Source organism: Limulus polyphemus, unplaced genomic scaffold (assembly GCF_000517525.1).
Source record: "Limulus polyphemus unplaced genomic scaffold, Limulus_polyphemus-2.1.2 Scaffold4499, whole genome shotgun sequence".
Lineage (NCBI taxonomy): Eukaryota > Metazoa > Arthropoda > Merostomata > Xiphosura > Limulidae > Limulus > Limulus polyphemus.
This window is the reverse complement of record NW_013670109.1, coordinates 14,595-37,079: the sequence shown is the minus strand read 5'-3', so window position 1 is coordinate 37,079 and position 22,485 is coordinate 14,595. Positions and strand designations below refer to the sequence as shown.

Here is a 22,485-nt window from a genome sequence, read left to right as displayed (position 1 = left end):
CAAGTTAGAAAAGCATAAAAGTTGAAATACATGAAAAGTAAATTTTTAAGCTGTTTCCTTAATTTTGTCAAGATAATCTTGTTGTATAGTTGTATATAGAATTACTCAACAGAAAAAAATTGCTATTAAATAAAATAAGTCTCATATTCTCCACTAAGCCTAACAAATTAGTTTTCAGAATTTTTGCAGTTGATTTTTCTCAAATGTTTCTTGTACTTTATAAGTTTTACTTTAGTAGTAACTATTAGCACACAGTAAACAATGCACTTCATTACTTACTCAATATCAGTTCTAGGTGAAACCCTTATAATAAATTTCTTTCCACAGAAAAATATTAATCACAATGAAATTTAACTTTATGTCTTTCTCTGTTCTTTCTTTTACATTTTCAAAAACCTTAAAAATGCATTTGTTCACATATACCTCTTCATCATAACTTTTAAAATATAAATATTCAGACCAGGAACTGGTTTTTATTTTTACCTGAATTGAAAATATTTAATTTTGAAAATTACTATGCGATAAACCATTCATACAAATTCGTGATATTACTCATATTAAAAAATGAAAATGGAAGAAAATATCTTTATTTACTATTTAGCTCTTGCAAAACTTTATACAAGGAAGATGTACTAATAGCTCATTACAAGATACTGTGCACTAAACAGTTCTTGTACATAGCAACATACAAGCTTGAATTTAAGAATATACAATCATAACAGAAAAACAAATTCAATACAGTTCATAAAGGCACAAGATTAAACAATTATACCATTTGTCAAATTGTCTATAAATGCAGCAAGTCTTAAAAATATCTAAGTATTTTTAATACTAAATATTCTTAATTTTATATTTCAACCTGAACCTATTTATCTGTTTAAACTACAAGCATATTAGAAACAGCTAATTATTTTTGTAAATTTATTTTACTAATGAAAACAGTTAACTGACCTGAAAAATGTCCTAAACCTGAACAATTTTTAGTGTATACACAGTATATCTTAAAATCATCAATTTCTAATGTTTACTTACTCATTATCATTATCCAAGCTTACAAAATGAGTAATTCAAGCAAAGAAATCTGAATTATGAAAGTTAATGTAAAATCTATTACTGATCAATGACTTAAGAACAAATATTATCTGAAGAAAAAAATTTATAGAATATATTGTATTTTATCAGTTGAAACTGACACTGCTGTTATTTTGAAGAATTAATGACATCACAAAACACTGCCTTATATACATGTACAAGCAGCCATACAGACAATACCAAGAAAAAAGTATATATATATATAATATAATTCCACTGCTTTGTATACTTGAGTGTTACAGCTCACACATAGAAAAGATATCTACAATTTAACTAGTCAACAGTAGGATAAAAGAAACTATAAAAAAAATAACTTACTCTAGTTTGAAAGCCATAGGCCTTTCAATTTGAGAATCTGCTAATTATAGTAAAGTTAATTTCAACTTGCATGTAATGACAGTATAATAAACAATAAAATATGAATGAAATAAATTTAAAATTCTTTACAAAATAAACAGAAATGGTATTTTATTAACAAAAGTTTGTGTAGTTTTGGAGTCACTGAAGTGTTGAGGAATTATTTCGAGAGAAATGTGTATGCAAGTTTGATACTTCAACAACTTAGGCAACATCCTGGATTTCCTGAAGTTTTATCAGTCATATAGTAGTAGTAATACAAAAGATAATAATTTTAAAAATATTACATGTTTGTTCAGGTTGTTTTCTATTTATTAATTAATATTATTTATCTAATTAGAATTTACATATTTTTAATTATTGGTGCTTCTTTTATTTTGTATTTCTCTATAAATCTACAATTAACTACTTGGTATTTAGAGTGATAAAACCACTTCCGAAAACATCAAATGCAGAAATAAAGCTCTTATTAAGAAACTTATAACTTAATTACATCTACCCTTTAGAAATATTAGGAGCCTTGGACATAAAACACGTTTACAGGTTTTACATTCTCATTTTGCAAGTTTTCCCCTGAATTTTTGTATGTTGTGTTGAGTTTGTGGTTTCATCAAAATATAATGACATTATATAAAGTACTACGGTACAAGACACAATAGGAAAGTGTATAGAACATGATATCGCATATTCAAACCAACAATATATGTGACAACTGGGAAAAGAACAAAGTCCTTATCATTTACTATTAACAATGGCAATGAAAAATACAATAAGAAGTTACTTTATTTCCTACATAGTAGCATTTAATATGCAAACTAATAACAAACATTTATAAGTGCTGAAATCTTGATAATTTTTTCAGCCTTTCCCATGGGAAAACTGCACAACACGGGGTTCTATAGCTAATACTCTAAATGCTATCATTAATACACTAATATATTTTTACTTCTCAAGTGGGAACACAAACAACTGCTTTTTTGTAATTTTAGCAACCTAAACCAAACACCATTATGAAGTGACATCTGATAAATGATGAACAAGCGACACACACTGGCTTGAAAAAAAAAATATCTATACTATTAGAATACATTATCGAGAACAAAACTTTCACACATAATTTAATATAACACACACATTAAGGAAGAGAAAAAAACTAACAAAATTCTTCACATTTCAACCTGAACCGCTTTCGGAAAAAGAGTACAATATATGGATGGATAAGGAGGAAACAGAAGCTGCACCTGTTATGTTTAATGGCACGATACACACAAAAGATAGTAAAAATAGCACAGGGAAAACTGAATTAACCCTCATGTTCAATCCACTCTGCTGCTCCTCGTTTTACCAGTTCCCGGTTGATAAACAATGTCTGAAATGGAAAAACAAAGTAGGTCACAATTTATCAACTCAATTTAATAAATGTTAAAAGAAGCAAAGTTTTAAAACCATATACATAACAAAGAATATCTCACTTAATGGCATGAAAATGTAATAAATACCTAACAAGAACAACAAATATTAACTCTTTCAGCAGGGGCTCGGTCCCTGGGACTGACCTCATAACTATTTTGTGCTTGTCATAGTTTTCATGCTATAACTTAAATTAGGAAGCATATGTTAACAAAATTTAGCAGATTATCAGTAAACATTACAATGCTTTCATATGCAAAACATCACATTTTTTAATTAAGTCTTAACGTTTGTAAAGCAATGTTTTCCCATGCCTTTTTTTTTCTTTTCGCATGTTGCCTATCCAACAGCAAAGTAATTTTCATTTTAAGATTAAAAATACTTTGTGCATCAGAAAATTTTCAAATTCTCATGCAAAATCTTTATAATGTCCAGATAGTTATCAAACCTTTCTAAGGAAAAAAACTATATATTTTATCTGGTATTCTCTGTAACGAATCTCTGTATGGGTTTGGTCTATTTGACCAATCTCATAACCATATTAAAGAAAGAAATATAAATTATGCCTTTTTCGTTCTAGAATTACTAAAACTTTTAACACGAAAACATAAATGTTTAGACTAAATAGTTAAAATCTCATAACATTATACATTTATATATATTTATTATTTTTATCATACTGACCTTTTAGCCGTGCTTGGCTAACAATACAGAAGTTACAATGACGTGGCTCACGTGCACTCATGTTACCATATCCAATAATATAAAACTGACCTTTAGTCACAATACAGTCACATTTCAATTATTATTCATCATATATGTATATAGATTATTAGTATTTAGAAATAAGTTCTTAAACTTATTTTTCTTAAAATATAGGACAGTAAATAAAGAAGCACACAATTATCTCTTCTAGTTATGACCTTTGTACTCGGTTGCTGCTTGACATTGGTTGCTAAGCTTATTAAAATTTTGCACATGGAGGATACGAAACAAAATAATTTTTTTCAGGTTTTATATATATACAGTTGAATAACCAAAAAATAATAAATTACTACATCAACACCATAGAATTCCACTATAATTTATCAAGCTTATTAACTAAGCTGTATTTCAGTCTGATATAATATGAAATTTTGAGCAGACTAAAAACACAACCTTTCTCCTTGAAAAATTGGTTCGAAAGAAAGAAATGGCATCCAAACATGTTAAAATGGCTGAGAAAACCACTAGGGGGACATTCTGAGCTTCTAATTGGTTATTCATGTCATATATAGAACTATGTATATATAAGGGAATGTTCCAAAAATGGAAAGAGGTGGAGCAGGGTACCACTGTGTTTGATTTATTACATGAGCAATATATTAGCAAATTGAAAAGATAAGAGGCTATTTTATATTATAGTTTGTCAATATCGGTAATTTAAATGCCTAATTTGTACAAAACTACAGACTTGGTATTTTGACATCACAAATATCTAACTTGAACCAGTGCTGCATCCAACATACCATGACACAAATAAAATCTATGTTTAACTGTGTATTTTTTATTTATTTTCAAATTAAGAAATTGAGTAAGGTAGAAAACTAAAATTTGAATTATAATCTACAGTTTGATACCACACTTATTGACATAAATTCACGAAATAGTAGTTCAATAAAATTTTGAATGCGAGTCAACAAAAGTGATGACATGGCCCTTTCATCTGTGACCTGTCTGGAAAGGGTAAAATGTTTTCAAAAACATTTGAATATACATGTTTAAAAGTATACACAAGCTTAAACATTCTGGAATTTCTATTCCAGTGTAGTTAACATAAGTGTACATCAAGGTTCTCCTTCTGGTGAATTACATATAACTTGGGCTTAATAAGGTTTTGATTAAATCAGATTAAGAAATTATTAAGGTAACATCTATCTAGTGAATAAGAAAGACTTACTGAAACTCCTTGGACTCTGTACAAGTGTACATAGGGAATACCATCTTCAGCATAAGCTACCACTAAAGCCCGTAGAACCTGCCCTTGTGCTAATTCTTCAAATGCAGCACATGCTTCTAAAGACCACACTGCTTCATCTTTAATTTATGAAACAAAATCAATTGATTATTACAATGACCTCTGTTTAATATTGTACTATAATAATCTGTTTAAAAAGTGAATAAATACTAACCCCTAAGTCTTTCTATAAATACAGAGGTTGAGTAAGGTATATTAAAATCATTTTGGAGCCTCACCACATTGTAAAAGTCCATGTTCCCACACCAGGTCAAACTCTGTCTGAGGAACGCACATCTTGACAATAGCTTTGCAGTGTATGTTTTCAGTGCCAAAAGATTCCATCATCAAGCTGACATGTTTAAAGCACACCCCTCCTTACTGCAACTTTGTGTACAAGGCAATGACTTCCCAGCACTAGTTTCAAGAAACTAATCACACAGAAACCCAGGAGCTATATTCAACATCTCCATTTCACTCTCCAACTGCTTCAGGTATACAACAGTTGAACGGATACGTTGTAGAAGCAACTTGCTTACATGTGACTTGTGTTGCTTTTCCAGAAGGAGATCCTTCTTTATCATGTTGCATAATGTTGCTTTAAACATGTAGATGGCTTTTTCAGTTTGTGGATTCTCACCTGTTACAAAACACCATACCCTGCTAAACACAACTTGGTATGACTTGTTGCATTTTAGACCTTGATTTAAACTCATCTTTATGATCTGCATGTATGAATGTTTTACATGAGAAAGGACTGTTACATTCCCTTCTCAAAAGTGATCAGTTTTCAATGGCATCACATAACCTACAAAATGCCAAACAATGTCAAAATGTAGTTCACAAACATTCATTTCCAGTGCAATTCTACATTAGCTGTGGTTTTCATATCACTTGCTGATTTGAATATTCAAATACGTTTTAATATAATATACTCAACCCTCTATATAAAAGTAATATTAAGTCTAGTGTAAAGCTTCTCTTATTGGGGAAGAAATCAGAATTTAACTGAAAATTAGCTTTTATGAGCCTTAATCAACTTCTTACTGCAGAGTTTCCCCAAATGACTAGACTGACAAGTACAACCTTCATCTCATTATTTTTGGGAATTATGAACCCTAAAGTCCATAGGCATTTTAGTTCTTGAAATATTTCACAAGTTAATGTATTGTTACAGAGTTTCCTCTTGTATCCAGAAAGATAAATCACAATCTAATTATTTTTGAAATTATGAAACTGAAATCCATACAATAATTCATCTTCAAACATTTTAATTATTAAAATATTCCATTAATTATAAGAATTGATGCAATATTAGCATGAATGCATAACTACAATACAATTCCTTTTTGGAAACAATCAACCTTACAATGTTTACAGTAGTACATTACTCTGGATTTTAGTGTTTTTCAGATTTTGGTTAATCATTGCTCAGTACTAACACTGTCATTCTACTTTATCTATCCTCTAGGACAAGATATCATAATTCATAAAACTATTTTTCATGACAACACAATTTTAAAAAAATCACCTTGTAATGAAAATTAACTTATGTTTAGAAAGTTAAATTTAAATTTAAATTAAAGTTAAATTATAATTCAGGAAACCATAACAGCTGAAAGATATGTGTAATTGACATCAAACAACTATACCAGTTATAAAAAATAAAAAAAACATACATAATATCTAAATCTCAGCCACAATAACCCCAAATCCTGAAGGTATTGAAATGCTGTACACATTAAAGGAAAAAATAATGATTTGAAATGTACAAACTTGTGAAAAATCAAAAGTTTTAAAAAATATTTGATACACTATTGTTTTCAAAAAATAACAGTAGTTTAATTTCAATTAGTTTGATCAAGGTTTTGAAATAAGCACTACAAGAAATAACAGCCTGCATTTTCAGTCTCTTTAAGGTTAGGAAATGTTCACTGTTCAGAGAAAAACATATAAAAACATTCACCATTTTTAGGTTTCACATTTGCCAAGTAACACTCAGATGCTTGGAAAGGCAATATCATGAAGTCACTCCTAGTAAATAAAAGAAAATAAATTACTGATTATGGGATCTTTCTGATGGTTTTTATACAAATACTTGCATATATCAGGTCATCCCATAAGTTCTGTCCGGATTTTAATTCTTTGAAATTTACTAGTAATTTAGAATGTTTAATGGAAATAAAAATATCATACATATGTATTTGGGCATATTTAAACTTATTAAATTTTATTTTACAGAATAAAGTATTTCAAATTTCACTGATTAAAGCCCTTTGAACATGGAAGTATCTAAGGAGCATTTGAGTCATATACTGCTTTATGACTTTAAAAAAGGGAACTCTGCAGCCTAAGCGACTCGAAATATTCACTCAGCTTATGGAGAAGAATGCCTGAATGAAAAAATTTGCAGAAGATGGTTTGCAAAATTCAGAAGTGGAAATTTCAGCCTTGAAGATGAAGACGGAACAGGACGTCCAGTTGAGTTTGATGATATGCTCCTTGTGGCATCACTTGAAGAAAATCCTGCAGTATCAGTTGAAGAATTGGCAATGAAGCTTGGTTCAAACCATACAACTGTTCATCGTCATCTTCAACAACTTGGAAAGGTTCCTAAACTTGGAAAACGGGTGCCTTATGAATTGTCTGAAGTGAACCGCAAATCGTGAGTTGAGATCTGCCCTTCTCTTCATTCTAGTGACCTTATCTCGCCCTTTTTGGATAAATTTGTGCCTGGTGATGAAAAATGGATTTTTTATAAAAATATTAAATGTTGCAGGCAGTGGCTTAGTAATGGGGAAAAGGCCCAACCACAACCGAAAATGGAATTTCATTTCTCTCTATCTGGTGGGATTGTAAAGGAATTATTCACTTTGAGTTGCTGCCAACTAATGCAACAATCAATGCTCAATTCTACTGTCAGCAATTAGAGCGTTTGAAAACGGCTTTAAAGAAAAAAAGACCCGTTTTAGTGAATCGAAGAGGAGTGGTGTTTCATCAGGACAATGCACGACCCCACACTGCAAAAATCACGTTCCAGAAGATTGAAGAACTTGGTTGGGAGAAAATTCCTCATCCGCCTTATTCTCCCAACCTTGCTCCTTCAGACTACCATTTGTTCCGTAGTTTACAGAATCATTTGGATGGATTAACTCACACAAGCCATGAGGAGGTCAAAACTGACATTTCAGAGTTCTTCTCTTCGAAACCGAAAGATTTTTTTAGTAGTGGGATTAAAAAGCTTGTAAGTAGATGGAAAGAAGTCATAGATAATCAGGGAAACTACACTGATGATTAAATTTCAATAAAATGTAAGACTTGATCACTCGTTTTCTTTATTTAAAATCCGGACAGAACTTATCAACTAAGTGATATCATTTTTTTTAATTCTGTGATGGTTGGTTGTTTCTGAAATTTGCCCAGAGTTACACTAGCCCTCCCTAATTTTAAACTGATAGACTACAGCTTAGCCAACAGTACCCTTTGTAAACTCTTGGGCTGCTCTTAATCAGTGGGATTTAACATACATTCTTATAACATAACCACAGTCCCAAAATGCAAAGCACATCTTTACAGCAATGGGACATGAACCACAGAGATTCAGATTCATGGTTCAGCATTTTAATCACTAGGCCACACCCCAATACAATTTCTATGTCAATGCAGAAAATCATGCTTAATTAACATTTACTGATTACTTTGTGAATAACTATAACAAATTATTAAATTTATGTTACCTTATTTGCCTGAGAGATGACACGGATACTTTAGAGTATCCACCATAATCAACATACTTAATGTCACATTCTTCAGTGTCTTCATACATATAAACCAGCTGGGCTCTATACCATCCCCCCATCATGGGAGCAGCACAAATTACACCTGCTTCAAGTTCATAAAGAATATAGATAGATATAAATATTACTTCAAATCCAGAATCTTTCTTATTTTCACTACATGAATTACAAACAGTAAGGAATATGCTACAAGTCTGTTACAATTAGATCTGAGTAAATAGTGGAATTTCTTATTCAATTAATTATTGGACTCATTAACCAATTACATTTAAATCACATAACACTTACATGGGTAGTTGGAATAATCAAAAATAGTAATAATTGAAAACACATTTTAATTAGTTATTTCCGTGATAATAATTGATTTAATTGATGCTTAGAGATAATTGATTATAGTGATTAATCAAGTTAACCATCCAGCTCTAATTACAATTAGTAACCAAAAGACCACATCCCACTTCCAAAACCTGTTGTCATTAGTCATCAACATTTAACTATTTTCACCCTACTAAACACCTAATGGTAAATCAAATCTCATCTCTACACTACATTCTATTTTCCATAGATCTGCAACTTATCTTATGAAAGTCAACTTTTATACTATGTCCCATTTTCAATAAATCTATTTCTCTAAGAAAAGTCAGCCTTTATGTCTGGCTTTTTGCAAATTTGCTATTGATGCTATAAAAGTAATCCTTTACACTATGTTATTCTTTCTACCAATCTGCTCTTACTAATACAACTATGAATCAGTAGATATGTCATACCTTCTACAGGCTGGGGAAGAAGGGGTGTGTCCCCCTGTGTATAACATGTTGCCATACATTGGTCCAGCTGACTCAAAGAGGGATATGATGGGTGTGTTGGCTGCTGCAAGAAAAAGTGACCAGCAGTGACCATGCTGGACAAAATAACATCTGAGGATATTCCTTCTGGAAGATGAAGCTGTAAAAATAGATAAAAAAATTACTATTTTATGTATATGTGTGTAATATACTCATGATTTAGCAAATCATATATTGAGGCTTTTAAGTTGTCATAAATTAGGTATCAATATCAGCGTAGTGATTTTTAATTGTCCAGCACTTTCAGAAGATATTCTTTTGAGTTGAAATGACACAAGTGTGTCTATTAAAAAAAAAAGGTTTCTCAGGGCTTCACAAAAAACAAGACAATTTAATTATTTAAGACATTTTAGTCAATGAAGTTAATCTACTGATGATGCAAAAACAAGTTTATTTAATTCTTCTTTTATTGGATTCTATAAATTTCTCTAGAATGCTTCACACAGTAATGAAAAGAAACAAACAATCCAACACATTGTAAATAGACTTGCAGCAATTACTAATTGCTGGCTTTTGTGAAATGAATAACTTGTGTGTCTCCTGGAATATTTAATTAAATGCAGTAACCTTCTAATGAAGGCACGTGTTTTGCACTAATTTCACCAAGTAACTTTTGCTCTTTTTTTCCATCCAAAAATTCAGTCATTCTGTTTATCATTTATATATATATATTTTTATGCATGAAATGAGGTTTGTCAAACATAGTATTGTCTGTGGCTTAGTTACATTACACTGAGTTTTAGTGTAGCTTTGTTACATTATATTAAGTTTTAGTGCAGCTCAGTTTCATTAGGCTGAGTTTTAGAGTGGCTTTAGAAAAATTAAAGAATCTTACAACAGAACTATACACACTTGTATAGTACTTGTGTCAGTAATGTTATAATTTGCCTAAACTGAAAATTAATTTCCGATAGGTACTTACCTCCTCTCACAAGATTACCTATTCTCATTCAGTACTGCCCTCTATACGTGAACATTTTTTTTTATGCATGCCACAAGCCTTGCACTCTCCCCCTTGTTGGAATTAGTACATTCCAAAGTGTCTCTCATGCAAATCATCTATTAATCAATAGTAGCATAGTATGTTCACATGATGCTCATGACTCACTCTAAATTCCTCTACCAAACCTTCACTTCGAAGTTTGGCAGGAAGTATGAACACTGGAGAAGTGTGAGGGGAGGTAAGTACCTATCGGAAATACATTTTCAGTATAGGAAAATTATAACTTCCGATACAGTACTTACCACCTCTCACAAGATTAGCTAGAACCCCCACACTGAGAAGAAGGAGGGACCAGTGCATGGGAATAACAGAAGCACCCCTGAAATCATCCAAAGGATACCCCTGGCCATGAAAGAAAGAGATTCTGAGATCAGAGAAAGGTAACTGCACCACTTTTGAGACAAGTATATTCTAATTCTTGTGTATAATTAGTAAAACACACAGGCAGAAATTGCAAGGTGTAAAGTGGCTAGGGTGTGTCGGACAGTACTCAGCAAGTCAACTACATCCAAAACCTCCTCTATGGGGTACCGACATCCATGCAAGGGTAGAATGAGGATCATACCATCTTCACCTCCAACCCAAGAATTGGGGATTAAGATCTACTCCAATTCCTGGGTACTACACAAGGATCAACACCCTACAGCAATCCAGAACTGGCCATCTGGCATTGAGAGGACTTGTGCAAGGACTTATGTTGATTGGTTCACTCGAATCCAACACCTCAATGCTGGGAACTAACATACATGCAAAGATAGGATGAGAGCTCCCAATCAATAGGGGTGAACTGTATGTGTGACAGATCAATTCCACATTAGTGTAAATAGTATAAGGAGGCCAGGACAACTTGTAAAGTGACGGATCAACTCAAGTGGTTGTGAATATTGTTGAATATATAAATAGTATAAGGAGGCCACGTTATCCAGGAAGGTGACGGATCCATTCCTGTGACAGTGTAAATAGTATCAGGATGCCACGTCCATCAGCAACTCCTGTGGAGGCCACGTTGCATCTACACCAGCAAAATACCACCACCCTACTCTCAACTGAATGGATATAGCCAACTTCTTAGTGGGACCATCACAGCAGTTTGGAACTGTAAAGTGGCAATAACTCCCATACTCCACTCACAGAAGGGGGTGAGAATGCATTTGAGAGTCTGCAGGTATGTCATCACTGAAAACAGTGCAACAGGTGACCATGATACCCATTTTGAAAAGCAGACCATACCGAGTTATTCACTCAAAACATGGCAAGGATGAGCAGCTATCTCCTTCTGCTTTACCGATGCCGTCCATGAGTGGTACAGTCCAGAACAGACATACTTATGAAGCAACTATCGCGAGATTGATAACCTTCCAGCAATCCTGTGAAATATCCCATCTCTACGGTGACCGTGTGGAGCCATGGACAAGAAAGCATGATTCAACATGATTAACAGTGCAGATTTTAAGTTAAAGAATACTTGATCAGGCACCACTTGCTACAGAGTGGGATCTATGTGAAAAAGAGGGAATAAAGAAAGGCCCTGAAAAAGAGGAAAAGGAATAAAACTTACCAGTTAAAGTCACACCAAAGTCTGGAGCATGGCCACAGATGGAAGATGAAACTCTGATGTGAAGAAAGCATGATGTGATGAAGATAACTGGAGAAGAATGTACTGGGCATGGTCCACATGCCAGCTTGAAGAATCTCCTCCAATGGATGATGAGGACAGGAAGCAAGGGAAAATGTGAGATGATGAATTTGATGGAAGGACACATAGAACAACGTACAAGATGAAGAAAGGAAAGAGGAGTAGGCCAAATGGAACAGAAGGAGGACCCAATTTGTAAGGATAGAAAGGGAAAGATCACGAAGGGAGGAGAATTGACAGGGAATGAAAATCACGGTTGTGCATACACTGGAGAGTAGATGTATGTGCAATATAACACAGTAGGGCCCTGATGAAACATAGCAGTCTAACAGGGTCTGGATGAGGGTGAAGATGGGAGATAGAAGGTAGGGAAATAGGAGAAAAGGAGGTACAACTTTCTTAAGCTGCCATGGTCTTGGGGAGAAAGGAATGATCAGGATAAAGGAGAAGATATGTAGGATGATAAAGGGTACATGAAACATCAATGGCAAATAAATCAGATCAGTAACATCCGTAGGCCAAAAGGAAAAGGAAATAGGTCTTAAGGGACAAATGAAACAAGGAACAGGAGGAAAGTGGTTCAAATGGAGGGAGAGTCAGGGCATGGAGGACCACATTAATGTCCCAATCCAGAAGGGGAGGATGCCTGGGAGGCCTCTGAATATGGAAGGAACACATGTGCATAGTGAGACAGGGGAAGTAAAAACCCTACAGTATCTGAAGAAATGGAAGGTATTGGAAAGAGCTGCCCTATATCCAGAAATCAAAGAGATCAAAAACCCATGGTTGAAGATCCAATTGAGAAATTCCACCACCCGAGCCACCTAAGACTTGGCAGCAGGAAATCTCCTGCCACCAAACCAACAGTGGAAAACCTTCCACTTGCACTGTTAAAATTCCATAGAAGATGGACCAATGGTAAGAGCTAACTGGGAGGCAATTCAATGCATGAAGCTGGATCTCCTCGCCATGGATCGGACAAAAGCTAGGAGTGAAGACACAGGACAGGGAGACTGGGATAAAGAGTGTAGGATCAAGGCTGATGCAGAAGAGAGGGAAACAGTGGAAGAGAAATGGATGGTAAGAGGAGTAGACATTGGAGCTTCAGAAACCAGAGTAGTGCTGGCCAATGGGGTGCAATCAGGTGGACCTGACAAGGAGACGAGTGTACCAGAAAAATCAACCAATGAAGCAAACGAATGGGAGGGTACACACACAAAGGTATTTGGTAGACCAATCCTGGCTGAAGGCATCGACAGCCAGAGCCTGCGGATGCAGGACAGTGGACCAAAAGAGGAGCAACTTTGTATTGAGTCCCATAGCAAATGCATCTAATTAAGGAGAACTTGATAGAAGGTAAAGGACCTAATGACCACTCTGTGGAATAGATTCGGTTTGAACGTGAAAGACAATCCACTACCAGATTGAAAGCACCCAGCACATCACATACGAAAAGACGAATCTGATGTGGCTGGGCCCAGTATAGAAGATCCAAGTCCAGAAACAAAAATCTCTGGACAGATGCCCCTTGGTGGTTGATATGAGCCACCACCGTAGAGTTGTGGGAATGAACCATTGCAAGATGGTGACAGGCAAGAAAAAGGAAGTGGGATAATGCCCAACAAAATGCCAGAAGTTCGAGAACATTGATATATAAGATGAATGCATCTGCAGGCCAACAGCCCAAAGCTTCATGGTGAATTATCCAAGCCCCCCCCCCACACACACCATCCCTGAAAAGAAGTGTCCATGAACAGATGGACATCCAGACATGGGGGGCAGGAAGTGGCAAACCCACCAACATATGGACTTTTTCAAGCCACTGCAGCAGAGCAATTCTCAGGGAAGGAGCAAAGGAAGTGGTGGTGCAAAGAGAATCCCATGCAAGGTTCCATTATTCGTGAAGTGTCCAGTGCAAGTATCTCATATGGGCACAACCGAGGGGGTCCAATGATCATGCAAGACCACATCCCCAAAAACAATAGAACTGAGAGGGCACAATGAACTAAAAGTTCCACAGAACTAAGGCATAAAGGAGAAGGGAGAGCTTGACTGATGTTATTATCGAAGAAGACCCCCCAAATGCACTAAGTAATGGGTGAGTCGAGGGACTGACTTCTCCAATTTTATCAACCAGCCCACAGGAGTTGCTACAGAAAGGAGTAGGTGAGTATGATTGGTCGACTCCTGCTCAGAATGAGCTAGAAGTAGCCAGTCATCCATGTAATGATGAAACCACAACCCAAAAGTATGAATATAACAAGCAAAGGCCCTAATGATGTGAAAAAACACATATGGAGCCAAAACAGGTCCAAAAGAGAGAACCCGAAATTGGTAAACCATGTTAAGATGAACAAAGTGAAGATAGAGATAGGACTGAAGGACTACTGGGATATGGAGATAGGCATTGGAGACATCCATTTGTGTCAACCACAATCCCAGGGAAAACGTCCATCTCAGGGTGAGAAAGGAATCCACAGTGAACTTTGGGAGCGAGATGGAGCAATTGAGGCACGATAAATCAATGACTGGTCACCAATCCCCAGTTTTCTTGGGGACCTCAAAAAGATGGGAGTAAAACCCCTACAAGGGATGGTGAACCAGTTCGATAGCCCACTGCGAAAGCAAATCCTAAACTGCCTCAAACAAATGCTGGAGAGTCACGGGATCTGGAGGAGAAAGAAAGGAAACAGGGTGAGCAGAAACAAGATGTGGGGATAGATACGTGACGAGTCCCTCTGAATGAACCTTTGTCACCCATTGATCCTCAACAAAGGGGAGCCAGCAAGGAAGAAAATCCAACAAATGAGCTTCCATAGCCCCCAATACCGGTAGTCACCGGTACAGTTGACGACAGATGATACATTGGCGATGACTTTGATGAAAAAAGTTCCCAGATTTGAAGGAACGAGTAAAGGATGGGAGGACGAAGGATGGGAAATTGGAATAGTTGGCATGGAAGGCTCTGGTCGAGACAAACAGGCCACAAAAGTTGAAAGGGTGGACTGTTGTCGGGTGGATGTTATGCATGGCTCAATATCGTCAGGGAGAGTGTCAAAGACATAATGTCAAAGAAAAGGAGCAAGACAGAAATCCCTGAGATAAGTGGAGGGTAAATTAACATGAGGCAGAATGGAGCCCCTACCGATAAGGTCCCAACAACAAAGAAACCACGTATGTAACGACAGAGCTAAGGAAGAAATACAAGCCAAAGTGGAAGATAGAAGGTGAAGGGTATCGGCAGAACATCCCTCGTGATTTCTGTGAAGAGCCTCCAAGAGGAAATGTATAGAAGAAAGATAGCAGAGAAGGGTAGTAAGGGTAAGACAAAGGCGAGAATATTGGGCATGTGTGAGACTAACAAGAGATTCAGGACCTCCCCTCCAAAGGGGTAATAAGGAACCCAACTACTGGTGATCCAAATATGGATATTTTGCCTGATGGTAAGCAAAGGTGTACTGATCAGAGGCTCTTGGGGTGTGGCATACTAACCCCTTCACCTAACTGGGAGAGATAGTGATCTGCATGGATCCGAATATAAGGAGAGGGAGGAAATACCAAAAATAGTTCAGAAGAATGCTCATGCAACAAAGAAGGATGAGGGTAATAACAAATAGGAGAAAGATACAAAACATCACAAACCTGAGATACGAAATCTGTGAAAGCCGAGGAAAGCCTAGATGAATCTTCAGGCTGGAACTGGGTAGGAACAGTAAACTCGGGAGGAGGAAAAGGACAATCAAAATTGTCATCATGCTGAACAATGCTAAAATATGAAAGATCTCGGGCAACGTCAGTGGACATTCAATCTTCAACGGACAAAATCAGAAAAATCCACAATCGGTTCACCTGCACCCAAGGCTTGACATAGAAAATTGGTCGTTGTTGCGACCCCTGAAGTGATAACGTTGACTTCGGAATTCATAACTCACAAAAACTGCACAAAATTGACTAGTGCAGAAGAGCAACAATAATAAACTGGGAAAAATGTGGTAATGTATAACCAAAAAAAAATGGAACCACTTCAAAAGCTGCAAACAAGAAGTGAAGGTTAGGTAGAAGAGTGCAGAGGGAGTCAGATGCGTCATGTGAGCATACTTTGCTACTATCGGTTAATAGATGATGCATGATGATTTGCATGAGAGACACATTGGAATGTACTAATTCCAACAAGGAGGGAGCACAAGGCTTGTTGCATGCATAACGAAAATGTTCATATATAGAGATGTGAGATGAGGCGAGTGCCATATCGGAATTTATATTTTTGCATTCATATTATAATACAAGTTTTTGCTTTATTACAAACATTAAAAAAAGGTATTTTTTCACCATCAATTCAAGATTTATTTGCGTGAAATAAACAATATATTCTATGTCACCATATGCATAAACTAAAAATTATACTTAAAAGAAGCTGGAAGAAATCTTATTACAACACTATGCACATCTAGACATTGTTGGCATCACTAATGTTTATATACTTATGATGCCACAAGTTTATGCATTATTGTAATCACTTCTTAAAATATTTTATGCAATGAACAAGCCCACGCTGATTTGTGTGAACTATACTATATTTTAAAACATTAATTAAAACAAACTAGATAATAGGATAAATAAATTAAGTAAATATTACTTACAACAAGTAGCATAACCTGCAATTAAAAAATGTTACTTCACCTGCAATGTTTCTGGCACAGGAATACCACATGTAAGAGGAACATTTACTTGAACAAGGGTGACAGCAGGATAGCAGTTCACAGGAAACTTTTTTCTGATTAGACGCAGTGCAGTTTTTATGTCAGTTTCTGTACCTGAAAGACATTTGTAAACAAAGATAAACCTCAGTATTACAACAGTGTTATGCACTTCAAACATTTCAAATTTATGCAGTAATATTTAAAATTTAATGCAAAGGTTTTTCATTGTTTGTGAGTATTTGAGAAAATAAGTTTCTTATGATATATCATTCCAAGCATGAAAATAATAGCCTTTGAACTTAGGAGGTAATACAGTTTGAATAAAGCTTTTTTATCCTTTTCAGCAAGCATGTGTGAAAAAGGTGAATTTACAATTTATTTATTTAAACAAAAAAGGGGAAAAGAATAGTTTTAAACTAGATGAATATTTTCTTCTAAGATACTATTGTACCTGTAAACTTAAAAAAAAATAGATTCAAGATTATTTTAAACTTTCAACAAAACAAATTTCTCATCCCAGCACAACTTAAAAATCAAGCATCATTCTCTTCTTCCATCAGAAATCATGGGAGCATCTTCCCCTGTTAATAAAAGTTGAACCATGCTTCTATTATTACTAAAAGATTTCCACATAAAAAACCACAAAGGAGCTTACAAAATCTTCTTGAGTCACATGAGGGGAAGTGACACTATATAATCTAACATGCATAATTTGCACATCATAATAACTTATGGATGACTTCAAATATACACAACGTATAAATACATATAAAGAATAATAATAAGAGAAAATGTATATAAAATTGATATGGAACAGCTTGCATAGCTTTCTAATTTACAACTGCCCAAAAGTTTCATATTTGCTACATGGATACAGTGCCTTTCAAAAGTATTCACTCCCTATTAATAATGATACATTTCGATGAAATACAAATAATATAAACATTTTTTTTTAATGACCTTGTTTTTATTCAAAACTAATGATCAAACTTAACATTGTTATGTGTGAAGGAGGTTGAATATCAGCAAAACCTGCAAAGAAAACATATAAATTGAAAGTTGCTGATTCAGACCCCTAAGTCAGTACTTGGTGGAAGCACTTTTGGCAGAATTTACTGCTATGAGTCATTTTGGATAGGTCTCTATCAACTTTGCACAATGGAATGGTGTAATTTTTACCCATTCTTCCTGGCAAAATTGCTCCAATTCTGACAAGTTTGTTGGGGATCATTGATGGACTACAATCTTCAAGTCCTGTGATAAATTTTCTATTGGATTTAAGTCAGGACTTTGACTGGGCCACTCCAGGACATTCATTTCCTTCTTTTGAAACCACCCCAATGTGGCTTTGTCCTTGTGCTTCGAGTCACTGTCCTGCTGAAATTTTCTAGACAATTTTAGATTCTTGACTGAATCAAGTAGGTTTCGTCTAGATTCACCTGTACTTTGCATCATCCACCTTCTCTTCAATCCTGACCAGCTTTTTAGTCCCTGCTGATAAGAAGCATCCCCATAAAATTGCCACCACCATGCTTGACAGTTGGGATGGTGTTAACTGGGTAATGTGCTGTGTTTGGCTTGTGCCAGACGTAATGCTTTGAATTTAGACCAAAAAAGCTCAATTTTTGCCTCGTCAGACCACAAAACCTTCTGCCACATGTCTGCAGAATCATTTATATGCTTGGTCTCAAACTCTATATGAGATTTAAGATGATTATTTTTCAGTAATGGCTTTTTTCTTGCTACTCGCGTGTACAGGTCAGCTTTGTGTAGGGACCAGGATATTGTTGAGTATGAACACTAACTCTCATCTCAGACATAGAACTTTGCAAATCTTTCAAAGTCACTGTTTGTTTCACAGTGGCATCCCTAATCAGTTTCCTGCTTGCTTGGCTGCTTAGTTTGGAAGGGCAGCCTGATACGGGTAGTGACTGGATGGTATGAAGCACATTCCACTTTTTAATGATGGACTTCAGTGTACTCAAAGAGATAATCAGTGACTTTGAAATTTCCTTGTAACTTTCTTCTGATCAGTGCTTCTCTACCACTTTATTCCCAACTTGTTTGGAAAGCTCCTTAGTCTTCATGGTTGGTTTCTTCTACCACTATGTGAGTTGTGGCTTGAACAGATGCATTTACTCTCAAGACAAGTTAAACCACTTTGATTACACACAGATAGCAATTACACTAATTTTGTGACATTTCAAACTTATCTTTTGCACTTGAACTGATTTAGGGTTGTCATAGCAAAAGGGTTGAATACTTGTGCAATTAAGAATATTCAAATTTTCTTTGAAAATCTAACTTACAAACATTATATCAATGTTTTTTAGCTTTCTCAGTTTGGAGTAGATTATGTAGATTCTAAATATAAAGTTACATTTGAAAGTTTCATGACTGCAAGCTCGGGTTGGCAACAAAATGTGGCAACTTTGCAGGGTGTGAATACTTTTGCAAGGCACTGTATTTCTGTCAAGGAAGGTAAACTGATCATCATTGGGTACTCTTGCTGTTAACAATATTTTTGGTTCCCCAACAAAGGAATATATTTTCTAATTTAAGAAACTTTACCTTGAGGGAAGAAAATTTATTAAACAGTGAGAGCCACTAGATTGAATAATTAGCTTAGCTTTATACATATCTAATAACACAAGTTTCTCACCTTCCACTGCACACAGCTTTAAATGTGGATTGAAGGGATGTCTTTTTATGGAAATTTTCGTATTTGAACGGTGCTTGATATAATTGACATGCTTTCCCTGACGGCCAATTAAACGCCCACAAAGATCTTGAGGAAGCTCAAACTCATACACAGTAATCACAGATTCAGCTTGCAAGGCTTGTGAAGGTTCGATTCCTGACTGGATATCACCTGCTCCTTTACTGCTATCAGTTGATCCCTAGGATTATACATATAACGAAAAAACACTGTTTACAATAAATTTGTACTGCTAGAAGTTTTACAAGCTCAACATGACAAGAGCCTGTATATCTAACATACTGAATGAGGTTTATGCCTTGAATATTTAGGCCACAAATTTAGATCACAACTGGATGAAAAGTTAATACAAATGCAAATTTTCTTCCAATATAACTTGTGTACCAAAACCAGTAAATAACACTGATAATAGTGAAAATCAACCTGAGAGCAAGCACATATAATCCTACAAAAACAAAAGTGTACACCTACAGGTATAATCCTATCTAGAACATTGTCCACACCAGAAGGTATAATCCTATTTAGAAAGTAGCCCACACCTGCAGGTATAATCCTATCTGGAATGTTGTCCATACCTGCAGATACAATACAGTATCAACTGTAGTCCACACCTGCATATATATAGTCTTATATGAAAAGTTGTCCTGTTTGGAAAGTTGTCCATACCTGCAAGTGTAATTATGTCTAGAAAATGGTCCATACCTACATGTATAATCATATATTGAAAGTAGTCCATACCTACAACTATAATCATATTTAAAAAGTAGTCCATACCTACAACTATAATCCTATTTAAGAAGTTGACCATACCTACAGGTATAATCCTATTTAAGAAGTTGACCAAACCTACAGGTATAATCCTATCTTGAAAGTAGCCCACACCTGCATGTATAATCCTATCTAAAATGTAGTCCACACCTGCAGGAATATTTTATCTAGAAAGTCATCCATATTTGCAGGTATAATCCTATCTGGGAAGTTGTCCACACCTGCAAGTATAATCCTATATAGAAAGTAGTCCACACCTACAACTATAATCCTATTTAAAAAGTTGTCCATACTTTTAGGTATAATCCTATATAGAAAGAGGTATAATTCTATATTGAAAGTACTGAAAGCAGTCCACACCTGCAGGTATAATACTATCTGGAAAAGTCCATACCTGCAAGTATAATCCTCTCCAGATAGTAGTGGACTAGTGCATGTATAATCTTATCAAGAAAGTAGTCCACACCTGCAATTGTACTTTAGTAAATGAACCTAATATGCAATAAAATCCAGAGTCCTATGACAGAAATAGAGTATGAAAGTAATTTGCTAACATTTAATAAATATACAAATAATGATTCTACAGAATAAAAACTACAATTATTCATGTTATGCAAAAAAAAATTAAAATTTTAATATAACACTATTAATCATTTCATACGAGTTATTTACAGAAATTAAAAGATCTCAGGTTCTACACAGAATTTTCTTCAATGAAGCATGAAGGGTGTGAAATCCTGATGCTAGAAGTAATGCCACATTTGTCACATTTCTTTTTCCAACTCTAAATTATAAATGAAAAAAAAAAGAGAACTTGCAAACAATTTAGATTTTGTTTTGGTCTATAGTTTGTGTGAAATGCCTTATTTTGGCCCCAAAACAGAACTAAATCAAACCTCATATATGCAACAGATTTCTAAAACATAAAAGTTTACTACAGGCCACCCTCCACAAACGTGTCATCTACTTTTTACCTAAGCATACAGTATAACATTTCAAACTTGTGCTGAAAAACAATTTTATTTTTTCCTATTTAAAAATACCTAACATTGCACACATATATATATATATATATTTAAACTCTGGTAAGGTAAACCTTTGGATTGAAGAGGGGAACATTGAAAAATTAAGCTCTTATAGATTTCTGAAAGTTATTTAATATTGTTATCATAATTTGTAGTCATTTGGATTAAGTAACAATAATAACTAGATATAGTAAGATACGTAAATAAGATGGTCAATGTTTTAACTTAAGAGTTTAGTGGTGTACATTACTACAACATTAAAATAGGCTTAGTACATATAACAATACTTTAGGTTTAGGTATATTTAAACTTGCTGGTAAATTATAAAACATGATAAATATATTATTTTATTAAATAAATGCAATCTAAAAACTACTTTATCGTCTCTTGGTGTTTTAAGAATTAACTTGTTTACTTGAACTTAGATCCATTAGTTTAAATTCAACTTATAGACATAGGTAGATAATAAGATAAATCAGGTTAAATACATTTTATTATTAACGTTACGTACACTGTACTAATAAATTATTAAGTTATGTATAATTAAAGATAAACATTATAACTTTAGTGTGAGGATAAAGTAGTGAGAAAAATAATATAACTGGTTCTTAAACGTTAAGCTTAACATTAACATTGTTAACAATAGGCTATTGGTATTTGGTATTGAGTATATATTTTCAGGCTATAAGTAAAAATACAATAGTTAAGACTAGTGTAGGAGTTATGTGTTCACAGTTTGTGATATATAATGGGTGCAGTAATTGGATTTTATTTGGGAACTTGGGACTGGCATGTACTTTTCAGGAAGTTACTAATGAAGATATGCAATTTTTATGTATAGTTTGTAGGTTGGAGGCAATCAAAATTAAAATAGAAGCAATAAAGAGAAGTATAGACTGTGGGAAATGGCAGCAAGATTTTAGGAGGAGCTTAGGTTTTTACGTGCAAGGGATACATCAGCTAACAATGATTTTCAGGAAGTTAGAAAGAACACTATTAGGGCTAAAAGTAGTGAATTTAGTTATAATGAGCTTATTCTATTGAGCAACAAATTTCAGCCCTTGGCTTCAGCAGATGAGCAACTATTGGAAGAAAGGAAAACAAAAGGGTCAGAAAAGGATGTGGATGATAAGGAGG

The 22,485-nt window shown here is 34.6% G+C and overlaps 1 protein-coding gene across 3 annotated transcripts in view; it reads right to left on the bottom strand.

Annotated features, from left to right (window-relative positions):
- Positions 1-565: 565 nt before the first annotated feature.
- The window catches only part of LOC106471261 (KH domain-containing protein akap-1-like), a 32,239-nt gene continuing 10,319 nt past the window's right edge, over positions 566-22,485 (bottom strand). For all 3 annotated transcript variants that reach the window (XM_013931852.2, XM_022399869.1, XM_022399870.1), the window contains 7 exons: positions 19,499-19,736; positions 16,817-16,950; positions 9,420-9,597; positions 8,593-8,740; positions 6,822-6,889; positions 4,799-4,935; positions 566-2,818 (listed from right to left, as the gene is read on the bottom strand). In XM_013931852.2, the coding sequence (XP_013787306.1) occupies positions 2,753-2,818; positions 4,799-4,935; positions 6,822-6,889; positions 8,593-8,740; positions 9,420-9,597; positions 16,817-16,950; positions 19,499-19,736 (969 nt within the window). In that variant the 3' untranslated portion in view covers positions 566-2,752. The remainder of the gene's footprint in view (positions 2,819-4,798; positions 4,936-6,821; positions 6,890-8,592; positions 8,741-9,419; positions 9,598-16,816; positions 16,951-19,498; positions 19,737-22,485) is intronic.